The following is a 20372-nucleotide window of genomic DNA, read 5'->3' as shown; positions in this document are numbered from 1 at the left end:
GATGGAAAGGCTAAAGTTTGGAGAAAGAAAGGAACTGCTCATGATCCCAAACACACAAGCTCATCTGTGAAACACGGTGGAGGTAATGTCATGGCTTGGGCTTGCATGGCTTCTTCTGGGACGGGCTCATTAATCTTCATTGAGGATGTAACACATGATGGCAGCAGCAAAATGAACTCGGAAGTCTACAGAAACATTTTGTCTGCCAATTTAAGGAAAGATGCAACCAAACTGATTGGCAGAGCCTTCATCATGCAGCAAGATAACGACCCAAAACACACTGCCAAAACAACAAAGGAGTTCATCAGGGGCAAGAAATGGAAGGTATTAGACTGGCCAAGTCAATCTCCAGACTTAAACCCTATAGAGCATGCATTTTACCTGCTTAAGAGGAGACTGAAGGGAGGAACCCCACAAAACAAACAACAACTGAAAGAGGCTGCAGTGAAAGCCTGGGAAAGCATCAAAAAGGAAGAATGCAAAAGTTTGGTGACGTCAATGGGTCACAGACTTGCTGCAGTTATTGAAAGCAAAGGATTTGCAACTAAATATTAAGTCTTATTCACTTAAATATGTTTTAAATATATCTGTTCCAATACTTTTGATCACATGACAAATGGGTGGATTCAAACAAAATGTGATATTTTCTTAGTTGTGCATCAGATCCTGATGTAAATACCTGGAAATAAAAGCTGAAACGTTGATCTCTGGTCTCACGTTCATTATTTGATGTCAAGCCCAAATGTTTTCAGTCTACAGCAAAAATAAAGGAATTCGCCTCACTGTTCCAATACTTTTGGAGGGCACTGTAATTGCAAGCTAAACGTATTTTATGCTCCCCTAAACATCAATGTTAACCACTAACTTACCCTTGATCCTGGGTTCGATCTTAAGAAAAGGACAATATATACATGATTAGTGTTCAGGTTATGTAAAACATGGTTATTAATATACCCCAAAAATTGTTACATCTCTTACCAGACTCAATGTTTGTGATACAGTGAAGCTCACAATAAGAAATGTAGTGAAATACATAATCTTGAGGTACTCCTGAGAGATACACACAGATTTGAAAGGTAAAGAGCAATAATTTAAGAACAAGTCTGTCAAAAATAAAACTCTTACGTTAAGGACCAGTTACTGACTGGTTATGACTACTCATCAACTGAATTTAGGTTTTGAATCAGAAAGTGCTTATATAGCAGTAGAAGTTCATTTTCTGTTCAGTTTCTATTTCAGACATAAAGGAAATACCTAAGCAGGTTTTCAAGTCACAAAGGACTGGTGTTGAAGGTATGGATGTTTGAAGCCTAATTCCCCTGACATGTACCTTTGTCTACTATAACACAACTCAATGTCTTCTTTCAAGTGTTTATGTGTAGGTTCAAATTGACTTAAGCCATTCAAAGCCTTTGAAACAATACAAGAGGCGAAGAAGTCGTGCTAACGTGGTAACTACATTCATCTTAATTTACTGTAAGTTTTCTCACAAGGTTTAAGGCTTGTGCAAATCAAATGAAAGTGTATACCCCATCTACAAGAAATTACCCCAAACTCTTCACAGATGCCTTAAGAAGTCAAGAACGGCAATCTAACCTTAGACTGCTCACAAAGATAGCAGAGCTTCAAAAAAATAATACCGACAATTATCATGAGAACAGAACGTTCTCAAATGTCAAGCAACGAGTCTTGCCAGCATCAAACAGGTCCCACCATTGTTGAGTTGATGACATCTCTACAGACAGGTTGTAGATTTGTAGATTCAGGAAACAATGGAGCTCACTTCACCCATGTCTTTCACACCATTTACCATAATTCTCTTGCGCTATAAGATGACATGCCTGTCACTTATGTCACTTACTGTATACTTACTGTTGATGACCACTCCTCTCTTCAGGCCTGTGTCACCGCATCACTAACTTAAAACGTGCCTGCATGGTGTCTAACCTGTGCAGAGGACTACGTAGATTATTGTGCAAAATAGCATTTTATACAATACCGTAAAGAAACATAGATATTGTAACTATGTCAAAAAATGCCATTACAACCAAACGCGTGTTTCTGATTTCATTTTATGTGTATGTGCAGTTATATTTGACTCCTGGACTTCATTTGATTTTTTGTTTTTTTTTTTCATCACAAAAAGGAACATTTCTGCTCCAGCTGAGGGCTGTGGGGAGATAAATGACCACACATCTCAGGGTACAGTCCTGGAGATGGACTCACTAATTGTCTACTACTTATAGTAAGCTATTCGTAATATCAGTGATGCTGAATCACCATGAGAACTGACCCCTGAAAATCTGCATGCTATAAATCAGATGGCTTCTAATGGAGATGGGCATGTACTGTATATCATGCATAGTTGCAATAAACGGTTTTCACCATTTAATACTCAATATTTTATTTACGTAAAAGACATCTCTGTAATACCTATAGGGATGACATGGATCATTTCTCTTCTCATATTCATGGTCTAAGAGCATTGGACACAGGGGTATTACCACAGTGGTTCATAATGACAAATAACATATTTACCAATGCACATTTTTATGATAGTATCTTACATTGACATTTTAGCAGTTGATCTTTTCCAGAGCGTTACAGTAAGTACAGGAACATTCCTCCCGAGACAAGTAGGGTGAAGTGCCTTGCCCAAGGACACAACGTCATTTTGCACGGCCGAGAATCGAACCGGCAACCTTCTGATTAACAGGCCGATTCCCTAACCGCGCAGCCATCTGACCTCTGACCATCTTGGTATACACGCTTTTGACATTTCTATTGGGGGATTTGGAAACGGCTAATTAGTGAAGATCTGGATGACATGGTTAACAGTCAGTGCCGGTCCTAGCACATTCGGCGCCCTAAGCGAGATGTATCAACAGCCCCCCCCCCGCCCTCTGCTGGTGGTGCGGGACGGTTAATTAATGGATGAACTTCGGAATTTGCCGCCCCCGTCTTGGCTGCCTATGTCACCTATGCCTAGGACCGGCGCTGTCGACAGTGACATGTTGAGTGAACACACCTTGTGTTTTTGGATAGATAAACAATAGAACAGACCGGAGAAAACTTGTCTGGCAACATATCAGAGTAGAGGGAACAATCTTTTTATATACTAAATCTTTTAGCCATCAGTCAAAGGTAACAGGTTATCTATTGGAGGATCAGTGATCCATGCTGGTGAGGTGGTGGGCACACGCATCAGTGAGTCAGCAGAAACAGGAGAGTCAGTAGCAGCAGCACAGGGGAAGACGCCACAGCAGGAGAGAAGCCAAAAATACTGTGGAGGAAAGAGAGAATTATGACTTCAATAAAACATATAGTCTTTGGGTTTCTATGTATTTGGTTTTGTTCAAAAACTTAGTTTTTTGAACGAACCACAGAGTGGTCTCAGTGGTTGTTGGGGGCAGAGTGGTCTCAGTGGTTGTTTTAGGGGGCAGAGCGGTTGTTATGGGGGGCAGAGTGGTTGTTGTGGGGGGCAGAGTAGTTGTTGTAGGGGGCAGAGTGGTTGTTGTAGGGGGCAGAGTGGTTGTTGTAGGAGGCAGAGTGGTTGTCATGGGGGGCAGAGTAGTTGTTGTGGGGGGCAGAGTGGTTGTTGTAGGAGGCAGAGTGGTTGTTGTGGGGGGCAGAGTAGTTCTTGTAGGGGGCAGAGTGGTTGTTGTAGGGGGCAGAGTGGTTGTTTTGGGGGGCAGATTGGTTGTCAAGGGGGGCAGAGTGGTTGTCATGGGGGGCAGAGTAGTTGTTGGGGGGGCAGAGTAGTTGTTGTGGGGGGCAGAGTAGTTGTTGTGGGGGGCAGAGTAGTTGTTGTAGGGGGCAGAGTGGTTGTTGTGGGGGGCAGAGTGGTTGTCAAGGGGGGCAGAGTAGTTGTCATGGGGGGCAGAGTAGTTGTTGTAGGGGGCAGAGTGGTTGTTGTAGGGGGCAGAGTGGTTGTTGTAGGGGGCAGAGTGGTTGTTGTAGGAGGCAGAGTGGTTGTCATGGGGGGCAGAGTGGTTGTTGTAGGGGGCAGAGTGGTTGTTGTAGGAGGCAGAGTGGTTCTCATGGGGGGCAGAGTGGTTGTTGTGGGGGGCAGAGTGGTTGTTTTGGGGGGCAGAGTGGTTGTTGTAGGGGGCAGAGTGGTTGTTGTAGGGGGCAGAGTGGTTGTTGTAGGAGGCAAAGTGGTTGTCATGGGGGGCAGAGTGGTTGTCATGGGGGGCAGAGTAGTTGTTGTGGGGGGCAGAGTGGTTGTTGTGGGGGGCAGAGTGGTTGTCATAGGGGGCAGAGTGGTTGTCATGGGGGGCAGAGTAGTTGTCGTGGGGGGCAGAGTAGTTGTTGTGGGGGGCAGAGTAGTTGTCGTGGGGGGCAGAGTAGTTGTCGTGGGGGGCAGAGTAGTTGTTGTGGGGGGCAGAGTGGTTGTTTTGGGGGGCAGAGTGGTTGTTGTGGGGGGCAGAGTGGTTGTTGTGGGGGGCAGAGTAGTTGTCGTGGGGGGCAGAGTAGTTGTTGTGGGGGGCAGAGTGGTTGTTTTGGGGGGAAGAGTGGTTGTTGTGGGGGGCAGAGTGGTTGTTGTAGGGGGCAGAGTGGTTGTTGTAGGGGGCAGAGTGGTCGTGGTAAGGAACCTGCAACAAAGATTCAAATTAATATTTCAGAACTCTTATACAAGGGAAATGACAGATTTAAGTGTAGCTACACTCAAAATACGGTATTACTTTCAAAACAGCTTTACTTCAAGTGTATTCCATACCGTGTGGCACATGTACCCTCGTCCAGGTTCTGTGGTGTCTGACTACTACACTTCACAGGTGGGAGTGTGGGGCACGGAAGAGAATTGTTCTGGAGGAGAGGGGAAATGTCTGGTGGCAAAGAAAATAAATAAGTCAAACAACGTTGAATGAGTAGCTACTGTATCATCAAGTCAAACCACCACAGACAATAACTCAACAAAGGGCATTAAAGCAAATCTCCCTCTTAAATTAGTTTTTGTCTGTTTGATACCTGTGTAGGATTCATAGGTTTGGTTTAAGTATGCTAAACAACAATAATATTATTATGCGTCTTTCAACAACCTCAATCACCCTGGGATCTGCGACGGTGACCCCTTCATCCTCCGCCAGAAACCTTGGGGTCACCATGGATGACAAGCTCTCCCTCACTGCCCACATTGCTGCAGTCTCCCGGTCGTGTAGATTCACCCTCTACACTTTCGGAAGATCAGGCGATACCTGTCTGAGCATTCCACCCAGCTGCTAGTCCAATCACTTGTCCTCTCAAAGTTGGACTACTGCAACTCGCTGCTCGCCGGTCTCCCAGCATACGCAACGCTCTTTCAAGAGGATTCAGAACGCAGCAGCCCGCCTGGTCTTCAATCTACCCAGACGCTCCCATGTTACCCTGCTCCCCATCTCCCTCCAGTGGCTCTCGTTGATCAATGACCTATGCACTTTATAAAGCTCTCTCCTGGAAGTCGCTTTGAATAAAAGCATCTAAATGAATACATGTAAATGTAAACCTCATTATTTGGAAACAGGAGTGAGCTAACAGTGAGTAAACTGCTTTATTTGTGTGCTAAACTTCTTAATTTTACACGCTGCAGCAAACATGATTGACATGCATGTTGTAGTGTATGTACTTATATATGCATGTAAGTATATATGCATGGCATAAGCGCAGCTAGTTCTGGCAGGGCAATCGGGCAGCGAGCGTCAGTCAGTGATCGGGGACGTAAGGCGTCTTACTCCACCTTCCTTACTCCTCCCACTACCACACCCATGTAGCAGCGCATATCCATTGGGCCACGTCCGATAAGGCGTCTTTAAAAGACGCGCGGATATGCACACACTCACCCCGGTCGTTGTATGATCAGTGCTGTTGCCACCCTCCACCGTCCCCTTCTCCCCCATGCTGTCTGTATCTATCCAACAGGGGGATTATATCTCTATTGCTCCCTGCCTCATATGTCATGTATGTATGTGTTGCATCGAGGAGGCAGGGAGTGCTTCCCTTAGATCATCCACTCCGCCAAAGTAAATCTACATGTCCATGTCATGTAACAATAAATGCTCAAATCTAATACGAGATTGTCTTGACTGAAATGTATTTCCATGTAAGTTGAATACAATACCTTGGAAGGAGGCAAGGATGATGGCATCACCGCCCTTGAGGTAGTTTTCGGTTTTATTGTCTTTCAGGCTGCTAATGTAGAATCTTCCAATCAGTGTGTTTCCATAGAACTGCTCATTGTTCTCGTCAGTGTAAAGTGTTCCAACCTTACGTGGATTGTCCCATACGAAGGTTGCTGTAAATAGTGGAGAATTGAACTTTTCTTTATTATAATTTAACACTGTGATATATTGTACTCTACATGGCCATTTGATAAATCAGATTAGATTAGTAATTGTATAAAGTAGCATTATTATTGTTTGTAGAGGGATGATATTGGTAGTATCATCTTTGTACAATTGTAAACTGGTACAGTAACTATCCAAGCTCACCATTAACCCCCTCAGTCTCTGTAGGGTCAGTGGAGAGGCTAAACCTTTTGGACATCTGCAGCTGGATCTGAGGGTTCTGGTCCAGAGCCTGGAAGGTCACCTGCCTCCAGGGACAAGGCCACTGGAGCTGGTCATCATACTGACCAGACACCAGACGCACATAAAGTCCAAAATGCATCCTGGATAATCTAACCACTATCTGGTATGCATATCCTTCACTAGAGTACAGTCGAGGGCTGTACAGAAAAGTGCCAAAGTTGCTAGTTGTTAGAAGGTTCTCAAAGTTCCTTATCTGCCAGGTCAGATGGGGACACTCGGTCTCTGAAAGGTTGATGTCGTCGATGGCGAAGCCTCCGGTAGAACTTCCTGCTCCTTTACGCACCTCAAACTCCATCTGGAAGCTTCTGGTGGCGTTCAGAGGCACGTGGTGCAGCCGCCAGTAGTTAGAGGCTGGACCTGAGAGAGACAGAGAGGACAACACATGTTACTATCTGCGAGAGGTGTGTATGATTGAACTTTAGTCTTGGTGTTTATCACGTCCCACCCCCTCCCCCCAAACACCCCCACCTGTGATCTGTCCCATGAGGCGCAGCGTTCCTCTGGAGTCACTCTCATCCTGGTATTCTCGGATCCAGATGTTGAGCTGGTCTGACTGGTTCCCACTGTGGTAGTAGTAAAACTGCAGACACTGGACATTGCACGGCCTGCTGGGAGTCATCCTCCTGCTCTCCAGCCAGGCTGAGTCCCCCTCCTGCCCTGAAGCTGTGCTGGAGTACATGAACAATCCAGTCCCTTAAGGAAAAGTTGAAAAATATAGAAAGAAGTAGATTCAACCATAGATTTAGCATGCCCACTCTATAGGTGTAGGGGAACCTTGAAAAACGTTTATTTTGTTTATGCTTTTAAATATTAAAACAGCAACTTGAATACAAATGTTATTTTTCAATTGTTGCATGCCAAGATACAATTGCTTATGGCAAAAGCCTAAATATGTGCCTAAGAAAATGTAAATGATTACTTTTTGACACAGTATCAAATTATTTCCATGTTTTACCAGTTTGGCAGGTATCCGGGTTGGAATGGTCACTAGAGGGACCCCCAACAGCACTCTCCACTGTATTCCAGTTGTTCTCCACAATCCTGGAACAGCGGCTCACCCCACACATACCCTTCTCTGAGAAACTGCAGTATTCCATAAACGCAACGCTTTCATCTAGAAGGAGGCGATACATAACACAGTGACTGATTAGCCAAGTTTGGGCCAATCCTAAAATCTGGAAGATTCATTTTGCAAGGACATTACAAAACTAATGATGTTAATCAGCAGCTTCTGTTACAGGCCAACTCACTGCAGCTGTAGAGTCTGTTTATCTTCAGGACGTCGTTGGGGCTCATTTCCAGGCGTTGGCCAATCACATCCTGGAACTCGGGCTGAAGAGTGATGATGGTGGATCCGTTGCCGTTGGTAAAGAAATTTTTGCCATAGTGCATCACTGAGTTGTAGTCGTATAAAGTTCCTAGGTTGGTGGTGTCATCGACCGTTGATTTGGCAAAATTACTTTCATAACCTGTCATCATCAAATCATAAAACCCAATCACAAAATATGTACATTACATGTTGCAACATCATGAACCGTTTCAAAGACATTACTTGGAATTCTAATTTTGCACCATTAACTCATCATACCTTTTAATATGTTTTCCCAGACAATCCGCACGTAATCATCTCTGTCGTATCTGGATTGCTCATGATAGAAGCCAAGCGCGTGCATGAACTCATGCTCCACTATTGACATATCGTCACAACCATTTCCAATAGATACCACTTGTCCGTTGGCAATTACTTTCCCTATATACGAGAAACATCTAACATAAAAACGTTTAGTCAGGTCACACTCACATTGATTTTATTCATTCAACTTCAGCCGAGTGGTTCACTCTAAGGATAACGGTATACAGAGCCATGCATATGTAGATAGAATTCTAAAATAGAGTCTGGAGCATTTAATATCAATGTAAAAACAGCATTCCAATGGCACTTTTATCTTTTGTACATTTGTAAATCTTGGACAGTTTTTTTTTATCATGACTGTGGAATTATGTGAGGGGGGAGAGGTGTAGCTTAGTGGTTTGAGTATTTAACTACGGATGAAGAGGTTGCAGGTTCCAATCACCCCTCTTGTAAGGCTATAAGTGAATATAAGTGTCTGCTAAATGAAGATGTTATAAAATGCAAACATTCTTTACTATTAATGTCAAAGTACTAGACTAACTTCCCCAGTCAACCAATGTTATTACACATATACCAGTATTTTTCTGATGCTATTTACAACAGTTGAAGTTAGGAATTCGCAAAAAAAAAATAATCTGTAATTGTATAATTTACAGGCGAAATTGGCCTCCATTAGGTAATTAATAGGTAGGTAATCAATGCTTCACATACCCGCCTAACTTCTGAACAGTTATGTGGTACAGCTCAGATGTCCTTGGCTTGAAGTCAATGCACGTCTTCAGTCTGAACTGGTCAAACGCTCGTAGGATAACTCCTTTGGCATTCATGTCTTCAAGAAAATCCAAAGTAATCATAAATAAACAAGCAGTCATCAAAGGAAGAACATTTTCTGTTCTTCAAAGGAATCAAGCGAGTACACTGACCCAGCAATACATTATAAGAGTGACCTTAACTTAGACTGTTGTCGAAAACGTAGGGAACTGGAGATGTCCATAGCTGGTCAGTATTCAGTATGGCGTTCCTTTGGTTGGGATTCAGCTACATCATAAGGAGAAAACAGATACTTTGACTAAGAGTGTGGTAGCATGGTGTTCAGATCCCTCTTCAAAATGTTCAGATTAGAATAACATTGTATATAATACAAACTCTCACTTCTAGTATATCTCCACCCGTTAGTCCCAGATCTAAAAGTAGAATGGATAAATAGTCAAAAATGTTTGTTGGGACAATGGGCCATTATGTGAAGATGTGTTGTAAAATCTTTAGTAGAAATGATACTGCTATGCCAATGTGACCGCAATTCAACTTTACCTTTATTTATGTCAGTGATGCTCTTGCCTTCTTCAATGTCTTTAAAATACATAAAGAGCCTATTAAGTTAAGTAGGTGAAACAATAGAAGAAGACTTACACATTACAGGACATGGAAGATATTAAAAATGCTGAATCAGCATGAAGGTATTATGACAGTGCTGCTGCAGGACTTGATTATGAGGCGATAACCAATAACAACGTGAGTAAAAAATCAGAAATCTTTGCATGAAATATTGGATACGTTTCCTGGGTTGTTTTTTATGACGACGCTGCACGTATTCTTGTTGATTATCCCTCACATTGATGCTTTCATCCATACACACAGTATAATTGCAGACTAAAAGTATTTTTATGCTCCCCTAAACATCAGTGTTAACCACTAACTTACCCTTGATTCTGGGTTTGATCTTAAGAAAAGGACAATATACACATGATTAGTGTTCAGGTTACGTAGAACGTGGTTATTAATATACCCAAAAGATTTAATAGAAAAATTGTCAAAAAAACTCTTACCAGACTCAATGTTTGTGAGACAGTTAAGCTCACAATAAGAAATGTAGTGAAATACATAATCTTGAGGTGCTCCTGAGAGATAAACAGACACTTGAATGGCTATGATGTTTTAATTCAATTGAAATAACATTTTACATTTGAAGTCCAGAAATTATTATTTATTTTTTTTCCAAAAATAAAACTCTCACGTTAAGGACCAGTTACTGACTGGTTATGACTCCTCATCCACTGAATTTAGGTTTTGAATCAGAAAGTGCTTATATAGCGGTAGAAGTTCATATTTCTATTTTAGACATAAAGGAAATACCTAAGCAGGTTTTCAAGTCACAAAGGACTGGTGTTGAAGGTATGGATGTGGAAGCCCTTTTCCCCTGACATTTTCCTTTGTCTACAGTAACACAACTCATCATATTCTGTCACGTCATGTCTGCAGGTGTCTTGGTTCCAATTGACTCGAGCCGTTCAATGCCTTTTGAAACAATACAATAGGCGCCTCTACAGTATGCTCACAAGCTGAAATCTTGTGAGCATACTTTTTTACATCTGCAGAAAGGTAAACAGGTTTGAGTGTTTTGTAATTGTCATTAATGGACATAACATAATGCTACATGGTTTTAGGCACCCGTATGTCTATATCTGCGAGTGAATGAATATACTGTAAGATACATAAGTGACAGGCATGTCATCTTAGCGCATGATAATTATGATAAGTGGTGTACAAGCTATGGCCAGGTTTCCTAGATTCGTTAAGAAGCTCTTAATGCTAAGAGCGTCTTAAGAACATTCTAAGGGCGCTCTAGAACGCTCTTAGAACGTTCTTAAGAAGATCTTAGCATTAAGAGCTTCTTAACGAATCTGGGAAACCCGGCCTATGTGTGTCAGTGATGCTAAATCTCCATATGAAACAACCCATGAAAATGTGCATATTGCTAATCAAATGGCTTCTAATAGAGACGTGCATGTATATCATGCACTGCCCATAGTTAAAAAACACAATTTTCACCTGTGAATACTCAATGTTTTATTTATATCTTATTATTATAATGTTTTATTTTATAAGTACATCTTCTAAATGCTTGTAGGGATTAAAGATCCCTAAAGATGAATTACTCTTCTCATGTTCTAAAATCATTGGAATATTACTACTGGTTTAAAATGACAAATTAAATACAGTACAAGTGCTAATTTTAAATGACAGTATCTTTGTACACTCACCTTTGATATTTATATCGGGGGATTTGGATGCAGTTTATTAGTCAAGATCTAGATGAACATGATTGTGACAGTGACATGCAGAGTGGACACACCTTGTGTTGTTGGGAGAGCAAAACATGAGAACAAACGCAATACTTATTCCTCATTTATTATCAGACAGTAGTCCATGAATCTCAGAGACAGGAATATCATATACTGAATACATAGTTATTGACAGATAAGAGATTTGAAAAGATGAAACATTTGAATAACATTCGAATAGTTCTAACTTGACTGACACAAAATTTTAGTAGGTGGCAGTTTGTCAACCATCTATCGTTTTCACGTGTGGAGAGGATTCCTTCGCAAAACATCATTATGATCATTCCGTGCTGGCATTTAAAAAATGGATCATTATCATGAGAATGCAACAAATATTGTCTAGCAACATGTCTTGTGATTGCATAAATTCATGTCACAAATATTTTATTTCCATTTGATTTCCTTACATTTTCTTAAACAAAATCTTACAACATTTTCTCTGAACTCTAATGGATTGAAGGTTTTAAATGACCATTAAACCACTTTTATGCTGTTTATAGATGGTTATTTAGGTATTTAAAAATATAAAAAATAAATTTTAAAATTAAATGATAGTGATCCAGGGTTTTAAAAGTATAAAAAACACCATTAACATATCACCTACACAATCCCATCAAATTCTTAATAATATCACGTTTAATATAGCATCAGCATTGTCTTGTTATTTATATGATTCACGACAAGGAACATTTTGTCCTTTCCAAATATATTTGCTATTGTTAAGTAAGCTCTAAGTGTATCGTTAAAACAAATGATAGAAACAAAAACTTCTTCAGGTGGTCATGACCCTGAGTTCAGCAGGTTTTTCCAGCTTTTCTGTATCCGCACAATTATGTGTAGACACGGAATGCATCTACAGTGATCGCATCAGTGATATTTCTGTGAGAACAATTGTCATGAAGAAGACCCTACCTTGTCTGAGCATGACAAGCATGTGTCTCCGCACCTCAGTATTACGGTGAAAACAAACTTGATTGAGGCTTCTGACCAACCAAACCTCAATTTTCACATCATAAAGCTGTCTGTTTGCTAGTCCTACACAGTTTTAGAGCCCTCTGATGCTTCTCATCAAGAGGTTTCAGAACAAATCCAGTCACTAAAAAGAATTGTCGACTGATGCTTCACTTTACTCCATGACTAACATTATTGTCCATGATTTCACAACAACCCTTTGGAAGATTTGTGATCTAACATCATGTCTATAAAGCAAAGATAGTATAACACTAGATTTGACTTTACACAGTAATATAGCTCAAACACACAGAAAATAAAAGTCAGTATTTTATCCCTGTCTGGGTGTGTTCTGAGTTTCTCTGTAGTCTCAGGACTTGGGTCAGCAGGGTAGTGGCAAGGCCATAAGGAAAACCAGAAGGAGAAGTATGACATCTGTGAATAAACTATAAACAAGTGCTGGTAAGGTTATGGGATAGTTTATAGTAAGTTACAAATTAACCAATTATTAAAATCCCAAAACTGTGAAATGCAAACGTATACATATGATGTGTGTGTGGTGAGAGAGTGAGAACTAGCTTACGAAAACTGCAAAAATACCGTTACATAACACAGCATGAATCTGGACAGTGGTTATTTATTGGTGTTTAACATGACCTAGTCCAATACATATTTTGATAATCTGTTTGACAAAATTGGTTTCTAGGTTTACAATAAGAATAATGTTGTTATCAACTTGCACATTAAAACCAGACAGGAGACATACCTGACTGCAGATGATGTTACTGCCTGAGTCCCAGTGATGCCACTGTCAAACAAGTGAAATAGTTGGTGAGCCATCTCAATGTGTCAACCTACAAATGTGTGTCTTGTCTTCAAACCTAAAGATTTCACTGTACATAGTCTACTTAGAGTGACTATTGTCATTTAGAAATAGTTTTGTAGTCGACTCACACATTTCTAGAGTCTAACAGCGTCAAACAAGAGCAAACATACCTGGTTATAGATGATGTTACTGCCTCAGTAGCTGATGTTGTTGTTGATGATACAGTCCTGCCCCTGTCAAAAAGGGGACATTGTTGGAGCAACATCTTAACTGTGTCAACTTCTAAACGTGTGTGTTGTCTTTCAGACCTAAAGTGTACAGTGTACATTTGTATGTCCAATGTGTGGTTCTCTTATGCCTGGCCTGATAGCTTTTTACAATAGTCTGCTTATTGTGACTACTACACATATTCTGTCTGTATGTTCAATTTGGGTCTGTCGCGTCTAAATGTCTGGTCTTGTAACAGTAAACATGTACAGGTTTCTCACAGTTGGTTCAAACACATCTCTTCATCTGCTCTGTCGCTCCGTGAGAAATTATGGAAGTCGGTCTTCAGGCGAGGATTGGGAAGATCTGACCGGTTCATATGAAGACTTGATATATCTGGTATACAAAACGTGCCAGTCACATGTTATTTATAGTACTATATAGTTTTCACAGTGCAGCTAACTCAGTCCCAGTCCAAAGGTGTATTTTCAAGATGAGTACCATGGTTTGAATCTAAACAGTAAAGAAACGGTGTACATGACCGTGTTATAAACCAACTTACCTGCTGGATTACACAGAATACCTGCCGTTAAAGGTTATTGATTCATAGGGATAGCAGAGTGACATGTAATATGTGACAATTTAACGTGTCCAGACAGCACAAAAGACAATGAATTAGTCACCACTCCTTCACCATGGAAACACACAGGGGACATAAACTGACAGGATGGTTTATGACAAATCCCGCTCAAAATTTTGAAGCATGCTCAGATGAAGATGCCTACCATCAAAACTTAGTAGAAAGAAGACATCGCCTCCCTTCATGTAGCTTCCTGACCAGAGTGCATTGTAAGACAGGACGTTACGATAGCCAAGGGTAGGGCCGGCGTAGTAAAAGGAGTCAGTGCTGGAGTCAAAAAGCTGAAATCCAAACTTTTGGGGTTTGTCCCAGTAAAACAATGTATCGCCTTTGCCTTGATGTTATGTTGGAGAAGAGAAAGGCAAACATTTGTGTTAATATACAATACGGGCAAAAATACTTATTTCAAAAGAACAAAGTAAAACTTTGTTATTGTTTCAAGCACTCAGAATAACATTAATACTTGATTGATTTTCTAGTGTCTTGTGTGTGTTCAACCAACTGTGAAGTCAGACACATCTTTTGTACATACTGGTAGTAAAAGTGCGTTCGGGGTCGGTGGTGATGCTAATCTGCTTGGACATGCGCTGTTGGATCTGAGGGTTCTGGTCCAGGACCTGGACAGTCACCTGCCTCCAAACACAAGGCCACTGGAGCTGGTCGTCATAGAGACCGGACACCAGGTGGAAGTAGAGCCCAAAGTAGTCGGAGTTGAGTTTTATGAGCAACTGGATCCCGTAGCCCTCCGCAGAGTAGAACCTTGGACTAAGCAGAATGGTGCCCTCCTCACTCGTTGTCAGGACGCGATCGAAGTTTGGGATTTGCCACACGTGATGGGGACACTCGGTCTCTGACAGGTTGATGTCGTCGATGGCAAAGCCTCCGGTAGAACTTCCTGCTCCTTTAAGCACTTCCAACTCCACTTGGAAGCTTTTGGTGGCGTTCAGAGGCACGTGGTGCAGCTGCCAGTGGTTAGATGGTGGACCTGGGAGAGTAGCAAGGTTTGGAGAGAGGGAAAGATCGAAAGAGAAGTCGGTTAGGAACAAGAGAGACAGAGAGGAATGACTAAAGAAACCGAATCGCAAAACCATTTAACTTAGCAGGACAACATTCTCCTCACCTGTGATCTGGCCCATGAGCTGGATGGCTTCATTTGGACCATCTCTGTATTCCCTGATCCAGATGTTGAGCAGGTCTTGGGTACCCCCACTGTGAAAGTAGTAGAACTGTAGACACTGGAATGACCTGACAGGCATCATAGTCCTGCTCTGCATCTTGGCTCCCTCTCCCTCTCTGACCAAAGCCGTGCTGTAGTGCATGAAATAGCCGACGCTATCTGCAAAAAGAAGTCAGCTTCATAACTCAGTATTAATGTGTAATACATCTTAATAAACCAATTTGACTCACCATTTTGATGCGTTGAGGTCTTGTTTTCAAGAACAGGGTTTGTCTCTGTAAAACATATAAAGTAAAATCAATAGTTTGGCAGAGAAAGGGTCGAATCATTTTGTCGGATCAAATTATTTTGTAAATAACTGACCCATCCAATAGGGTATGCTGTTATCCATAACATTTGGAGCAATATTTGTGAGATAGAGTATAATTAAAAAAATATATATCTATTATAAAATAATTCTTACTATTGTAGAGAGAAGAATTGTATCCAGGCATGTCTGCTCTGGCTGCAAAGGACAGTACTTTAATATGAGGCCCCACAGAAGTATAAAAATGGTGTAAGTATTTTCATTTATTTGTTCTCGCTGACCTACCCTCTAGCGCCCCCTGATGGGTGTGATCTGAAGCAGGCCCACCCTGGGCACTGCTAACCCTCTCCCAGCTGGCATTGCCCCTGGCACAAAGGGTCATGCTACACATACTGTTTTCAAAACTGCAGGACTCCATGAAGGTAACTGCAGATGCTTCATGATGAAAAAAAGAGCACTGCTCACAATCAGCCAACACACCAGGGGATCCATGGTGAATGGTGACCAAGGTAAACTGCCAAGGCACTCCAAGCGCACCACAATTCTCCATTGTTTAAAACTCTATTGGATACACTTCTGCAATGCTCATATAGTGTATTCGTATTTTTATGACCTAATGACGCTAACATTACCATGTTCAGCAGTAATTTGACTGATTAAATCTAAATATGTAACTTAGCGTACTGCAATTATAAAGCAGGTTTATCTTCAGGACGTCGTTGGGGCTCATTTCCAGGCGTTGGCCAATCACATCCTGGAACTCGGGCTGAAGAGTGATGATGGTGGATCCGTTGCCGTTGGTAAAGGCATCTTTTCCATAGTGCATCACTGAGTTGTAGTCATATAGAGTTCCCAGGGTGGTGGTTTGACTTGCAAGTTGTTTGACAAAATTGTGCTGCATTTCTGAATAGTGAGATGTTTAAATGTTTTTTAGTTATTGTAAGAAATATAACCATTTCTTCCGCGCTGGAAGTGAAACACTAAATTCTAGAACTGGAAAGAATAGACACCTTTTTCAATGTGGTCCCAGATGATAGACACATAGTCATCTCTGTCGTATCTGGACTGCTCGTGCCATAATCCCAGAGCGTGGAGGAACTCATGCTCCACAATGGCATGCTGGTCGCACCACTGACCAATCGACAAGGTTTGGCTGCCCCATTGTTGATTACCAACGTAGGAATAACATCTTAGGAAAACCAAACAAAGTCATCAGGAAGGGAGGGAAACAGAATATATCAAACTTATTTGACAGGTACCGGCATCCTACCCCTCGTTCTTGACCACGGAGATGTAGTTGGGCTCAGTGTCGCGAGGTTTGAAGTCCACGCATGTTCTCAGGCGAATCTGCTCCATGGCTCGTAGGATCACTCCTTTTGCATTGACGTCTATCCATACAATACATTTAGTCATTTAACAGACGCTCTTATTCAGATAATAACTCAATAACACATCTTTAAGCTGGGAAAGATGAATCACAAAACATGGGGCGTCACGTTAGGAAAACAATGTCCGTGATTAACCTACACAGAGAACCATTTCAGATGCCTTACCGAGACTAGGGTCCAAAACATAGGGGACTGGGATGTCCCATCGGTACTGGTCCCCCAGAATGACGTTCCTTAAATGTTCCTGCGAAGAAACACACGTCATATGGAACACAAACTAATTCCTTAGAGCTCTTTGGGACAACAACTGAAGTGCCAAATCAGTGTTTTGTCGATTGCTCTGTCTGGCAGCACGATCATAGGCTCATAGTTTACCAGGATTTATAAAGCTACATGACAAAAACATATAGGCCTACTTACAGACTTCAGCAGTATGTCACCCTCATGCAGATCAAGACCTAAGTGTTGGAAATGCCATTCACTGTGTCACAAGCCGGGAGTTTGGAAGGCATTGTTTTTTCCTACGCACAGTTAGTTCTCTGACATTTACCTTTGTTGATATCATAAATGTCCAGGTATATTTCATTCTCCTTTCCGTCAACGTCTACAGAGAAAGAGTGTGAAAAAAAAGTATTATCCACTTGGATTAATTTCTCGTCTAATAGGGTGAGTGTGAGAGTTCAGAGTTACCGTGTCGTTGGTACAGTAATATAGCTAAGACCCCGTTTAGCCTACTTGGTTTTAAAATGCTTCGTCTTGGGCCCCAAAAAACCTGTAGAGTAAAAAACACCTGCGAGGTCTTAAAAAAAATGGTGTAAACGGTCATTTGCATGTGGCAAATTACTTTGCCCTGTCAATCTCAACAATTGTAGTAACCTAGCCCATACAAATTCTTGAAACCTTTGTTTTCTTAGCTTGCCAGTGATGTGTCTTTCGTAAACTAAACTACACACAGCAGGTGTGAAGGGGAATATCTCGGCTGCCCACTTGTGTTCGGATCACCCAACCGCATTTTAAAACCAAGTTTTAACGGGGCCTTGGGCATTAGTCATCGTCTTTGATCTCTAAAATAATGTAAAGAATCAGAAAAACCGCAAGTAGCCCACTGACGCATTGTTAGCCCGACAAACCATGATGTTTTGATTATGTTACAACCTGTGTTAGTCTAAAACTTTTTGATTCAATACATTGTTATTGGCTACTGTACCTCCTATTGAAGCTGTTGGCTGTGAAACATGCAAAACACACCGACACCATGAACACTGATGAACTCAAAAGGGACATCACATTCAGTACAAATGCATAAGTATAATCCACCTGCACGCTGATGGAACCAATGAACTACTAAAGTAAATTATGAATAGAGTGAGACCATGTCTTACCATAGCACATATCTGTTTCAGAGCAACCAGGAGTAACAGGAACACAGACATTGTCTGTATTGATTCTGACAGAGGATAGTTCTGGAGCATCTGGAAGATGAGCAATGAGAAGTTATCCTTCTGGCTCTGTTACTGGTTTATATTCAATTTTCCTCCCAATCTGTTTAATCCTGCCACTTGTCAGCGCTAACAGCGGACTATGATCTATAGAGACTGTGCATTTTGTGGTTAACTCATAGATTGTGTCACTGACAACCGTAACAAAACTGTGATGTGGAGATGGGAGGTATGCCAGTCTAAACACCAAGATCCAGCCTGTCCTGTTAAATAGCCTGAAGTGTCCATTTAAAGTGGTGTCATTTAAGACAGCAGTTTGCACTTTGTGTGTAAACATTATGCATGTACACATACCCTGTCGCATAAGCCATAACTAAGTCAAACATTTGGATAAAGAAATTGTAATAAAATTATTCCCACTTACATTGGAAGCCATGTGGAAAGAGGACAGGTTCTAATGTCAGAAGCTTGACTACCCACAAAACATATGTGTTGGACCTGCTCTAAATACAAAACTGTGTCATTACAGATTGACAAAGTTCAGACTAATTCGGTCAGTTTTAAGATGATGATCAACCTGAGAAAGGTAGGCTACACTTGTGGACACAGAGTTCCAACGCAAACCAGTACACGCCACGGTTCAACAGCCCTGAGATTAGTCAACTATAAACGCCCAAGACTTTCTTATGTAAAATATAAAGAAAAGCTTGTAATTGGCAAATTTTCTATAAGCCTGTGTTAGTTGGTGAATAGTGAACCTGTGTATGCCTACTATAGTTCCACACAAAACCTCTCAGATCTTTATAGTAGACCCCACAAACTTGTTGCAGGTCACGGTAAATTTAGCTTCCGACTGGTCATTGAAGATGAGATTAAGCACATGATAGACCGCAGGACATAAAAAGTGTAAATGCTTTAATGTTTATTTAGACTGATAATATGTCTCACCTTAAGTACTAGTAAGACACACTGAATTCTGACACTACCATCATTATTATTCGTCATGAACAGCAGCAACATCACAATTTGATATCACTGATGGCTGATCACCAAAACAAATTGTTGGAGCATTATCACTGAGTCAGATCCGATGTCATGTCTTATGGAAGACCACTAGGCTGACTTAGGCTATTATAATTAAATACACAATCTTTTAGATTACAAAAGCTTTCAAATAAACATAGGTCTACTGTAGGCAGACTAAGGATGAATGGCAAAGTTACATAGGTTAAATGTGTTTTTACAACTTAATTAACCACCAGACAACATTCTCTTTTTAGTGTTTCTCATTCTCTTTGTAGTGTTGAAACATATATTTAAATTGGGGATTTTTTCTGTATCCTGTCTGTTGTATCAGACGGTTAATTTACATACTGAGACAACATTTTTGAAGTGCCGCAAATACCTACACTGATCGACGTCTTTTACAGCAACAGGCTGAAGTGGAGGGCCATAGAGTTACATATGAAAAAAAGGGACAATGTGTAATAGGAACATATTTCATATGGGGCAGGTGAACCACCAGTGCTTATTGTAGATTATTTAGTAGGTGCTGGAGCCCCTTGATGACCACACTGTCCATTCTTCCTGCATCCTTTTGAACATGGGTAAGTTATGGGTAAGTTAAATCATTATAAACTATTCCTTGCAATGTGTCGTTCATGGGGCATTTGAACCCTCAATTTCTTGATCTGCAGCCAAACGCTCTGCCACCGTGCTGTACTCACACCACCTGTAACCACAGCAATCACAGTGACAGTCACTAGAGGGGACAAGTAGCTACAGCCCAACTAGAGACTGAGTAATGGAAATGAAAATATTTACAGTCTAAGAGCTTTGGCAACCGAATAGAAAGCTAATTCTGTACATGAATCGCTACCCCCGGGTAATCAGAAAACAATTTGTCCTAAAGTTAACTAGGATGTAAGAGCCAATTTGAAGAGTTTGTTGTATAAATTAATAGTTAGAATATTGTTTATTTAAATCTGTAAAGACATGGTTTATGTATGGAGAAATATTGTTTAATTTCGTGACTGTAGAGTGCATTGATTGAAGTGGAATGTATTGCAATGGAGAAGGGTGGTCATGTGACCAATTTATACTTGTTCAATTGAGA

At 41.2% G+C, this 20372-nt stretch overlaps 2 protein-coding genes across 3 annotated transcripts; both read right to left on the bottom strand.

Annotated features, from left to right (window-relative positions):
• Positions 1-2677: 2677 nt before the first annotated feature.
• Positions 2678-10263, bottom strand: LOC124483232 (meprin A subunit beta-like). The gene is made up of 15 exons (XM_047043577.1): positions 10214-10263; positions 10026-10097; positions 9901-9919; positions 9511-9549; positions 9352-9383; positions 9153-9237; positions 8911-9028; positions 8155-8333; positions 7817-8035; positions 7522-7680; positions 7035-7259; positions 6468-6923; positions 6098-6271; positions 4721-4829; positions 2678-3283 (listed from the first exon to the last, which is right to left on the bottom strand). The coding sequence occupies exons 2-15, from the start codon at positions 10080-10082 to the stop codon at positions 3205-3207; spliced, it is 1950 nt and encodes a 649-aa protein (XP_046899533.1). The 5' UTR covers positions 10083-10097; positions 10214-10263; the 3' UTR covers positions 2678-3204.
• Positions 10264-11408: 1145 nt separating this feature from the next.
• LOC124483505 (meprin A subunit beta-like) lies at positions 11409-18803 on the bottom strand. Of its 2 annotated transcripts, XM_047043997.1 has the most exons (19): positions 18681-18803; positions 18200-18289; positions 18025-18043; positions 17368-17421; positions 17238-17275; positions 16983-17061; positions 16700-16817; positions 16440-16618; positions 16114-16332; positions 15715-15864; positions 15586-15627; positions 15353-15397; positions 15066-15281; positions 14478-14930; positions 14091-14279; positions 13587-13701; positions 13269-13331; positions 13039-13080; positions 11409-12718 (listed from the first exon to the last, which is right to left on the bottom strand). In XM_047043997.1, the coding sequence occupies exons 1-19, from the start codon at positions 18690-18692 to the stop codon at positions 12655-12657; spliced, it is 2187 nt and encodes a 728-aa protein (XP_046899953.1). In that variant the 5' UTR covers positions 18693-18803; the 3' UTR covers positions 11409-12654. The 2 variants fall into 2 exon arrangements, with proteins under 2 accessions (XP_046899953.1, XP_046899960.1); XM_047044004.1 differs by lacking the exons at positions 18025-18043; positions 18681-18803 and having other exon boundaries at positions 18200-18280.
• Between the last annotated feature and the right edge of the window lie 1569 nt (positions 18804-20372).

Source organism: Hypomesus transpacificus, chromosome 2, assembly GCF_021917145.1.
Source record: "Hypomesus transpacificus isolate Combined female chromosome 2, fHypTra1, whole genome shotgun sequence".
Lineage (NCBI taxonomy): Eukaryota > Metazoa > Chordata > Actinopteri > Osmeriformes > Osmeridae > Hypomesus > Hypomesus transpacificus.
The sequence above is the reverse complement of the archived record's forward strand: the minus strand, read 5'-3'. Positions and strand labels throughout refer to the sequence as shown.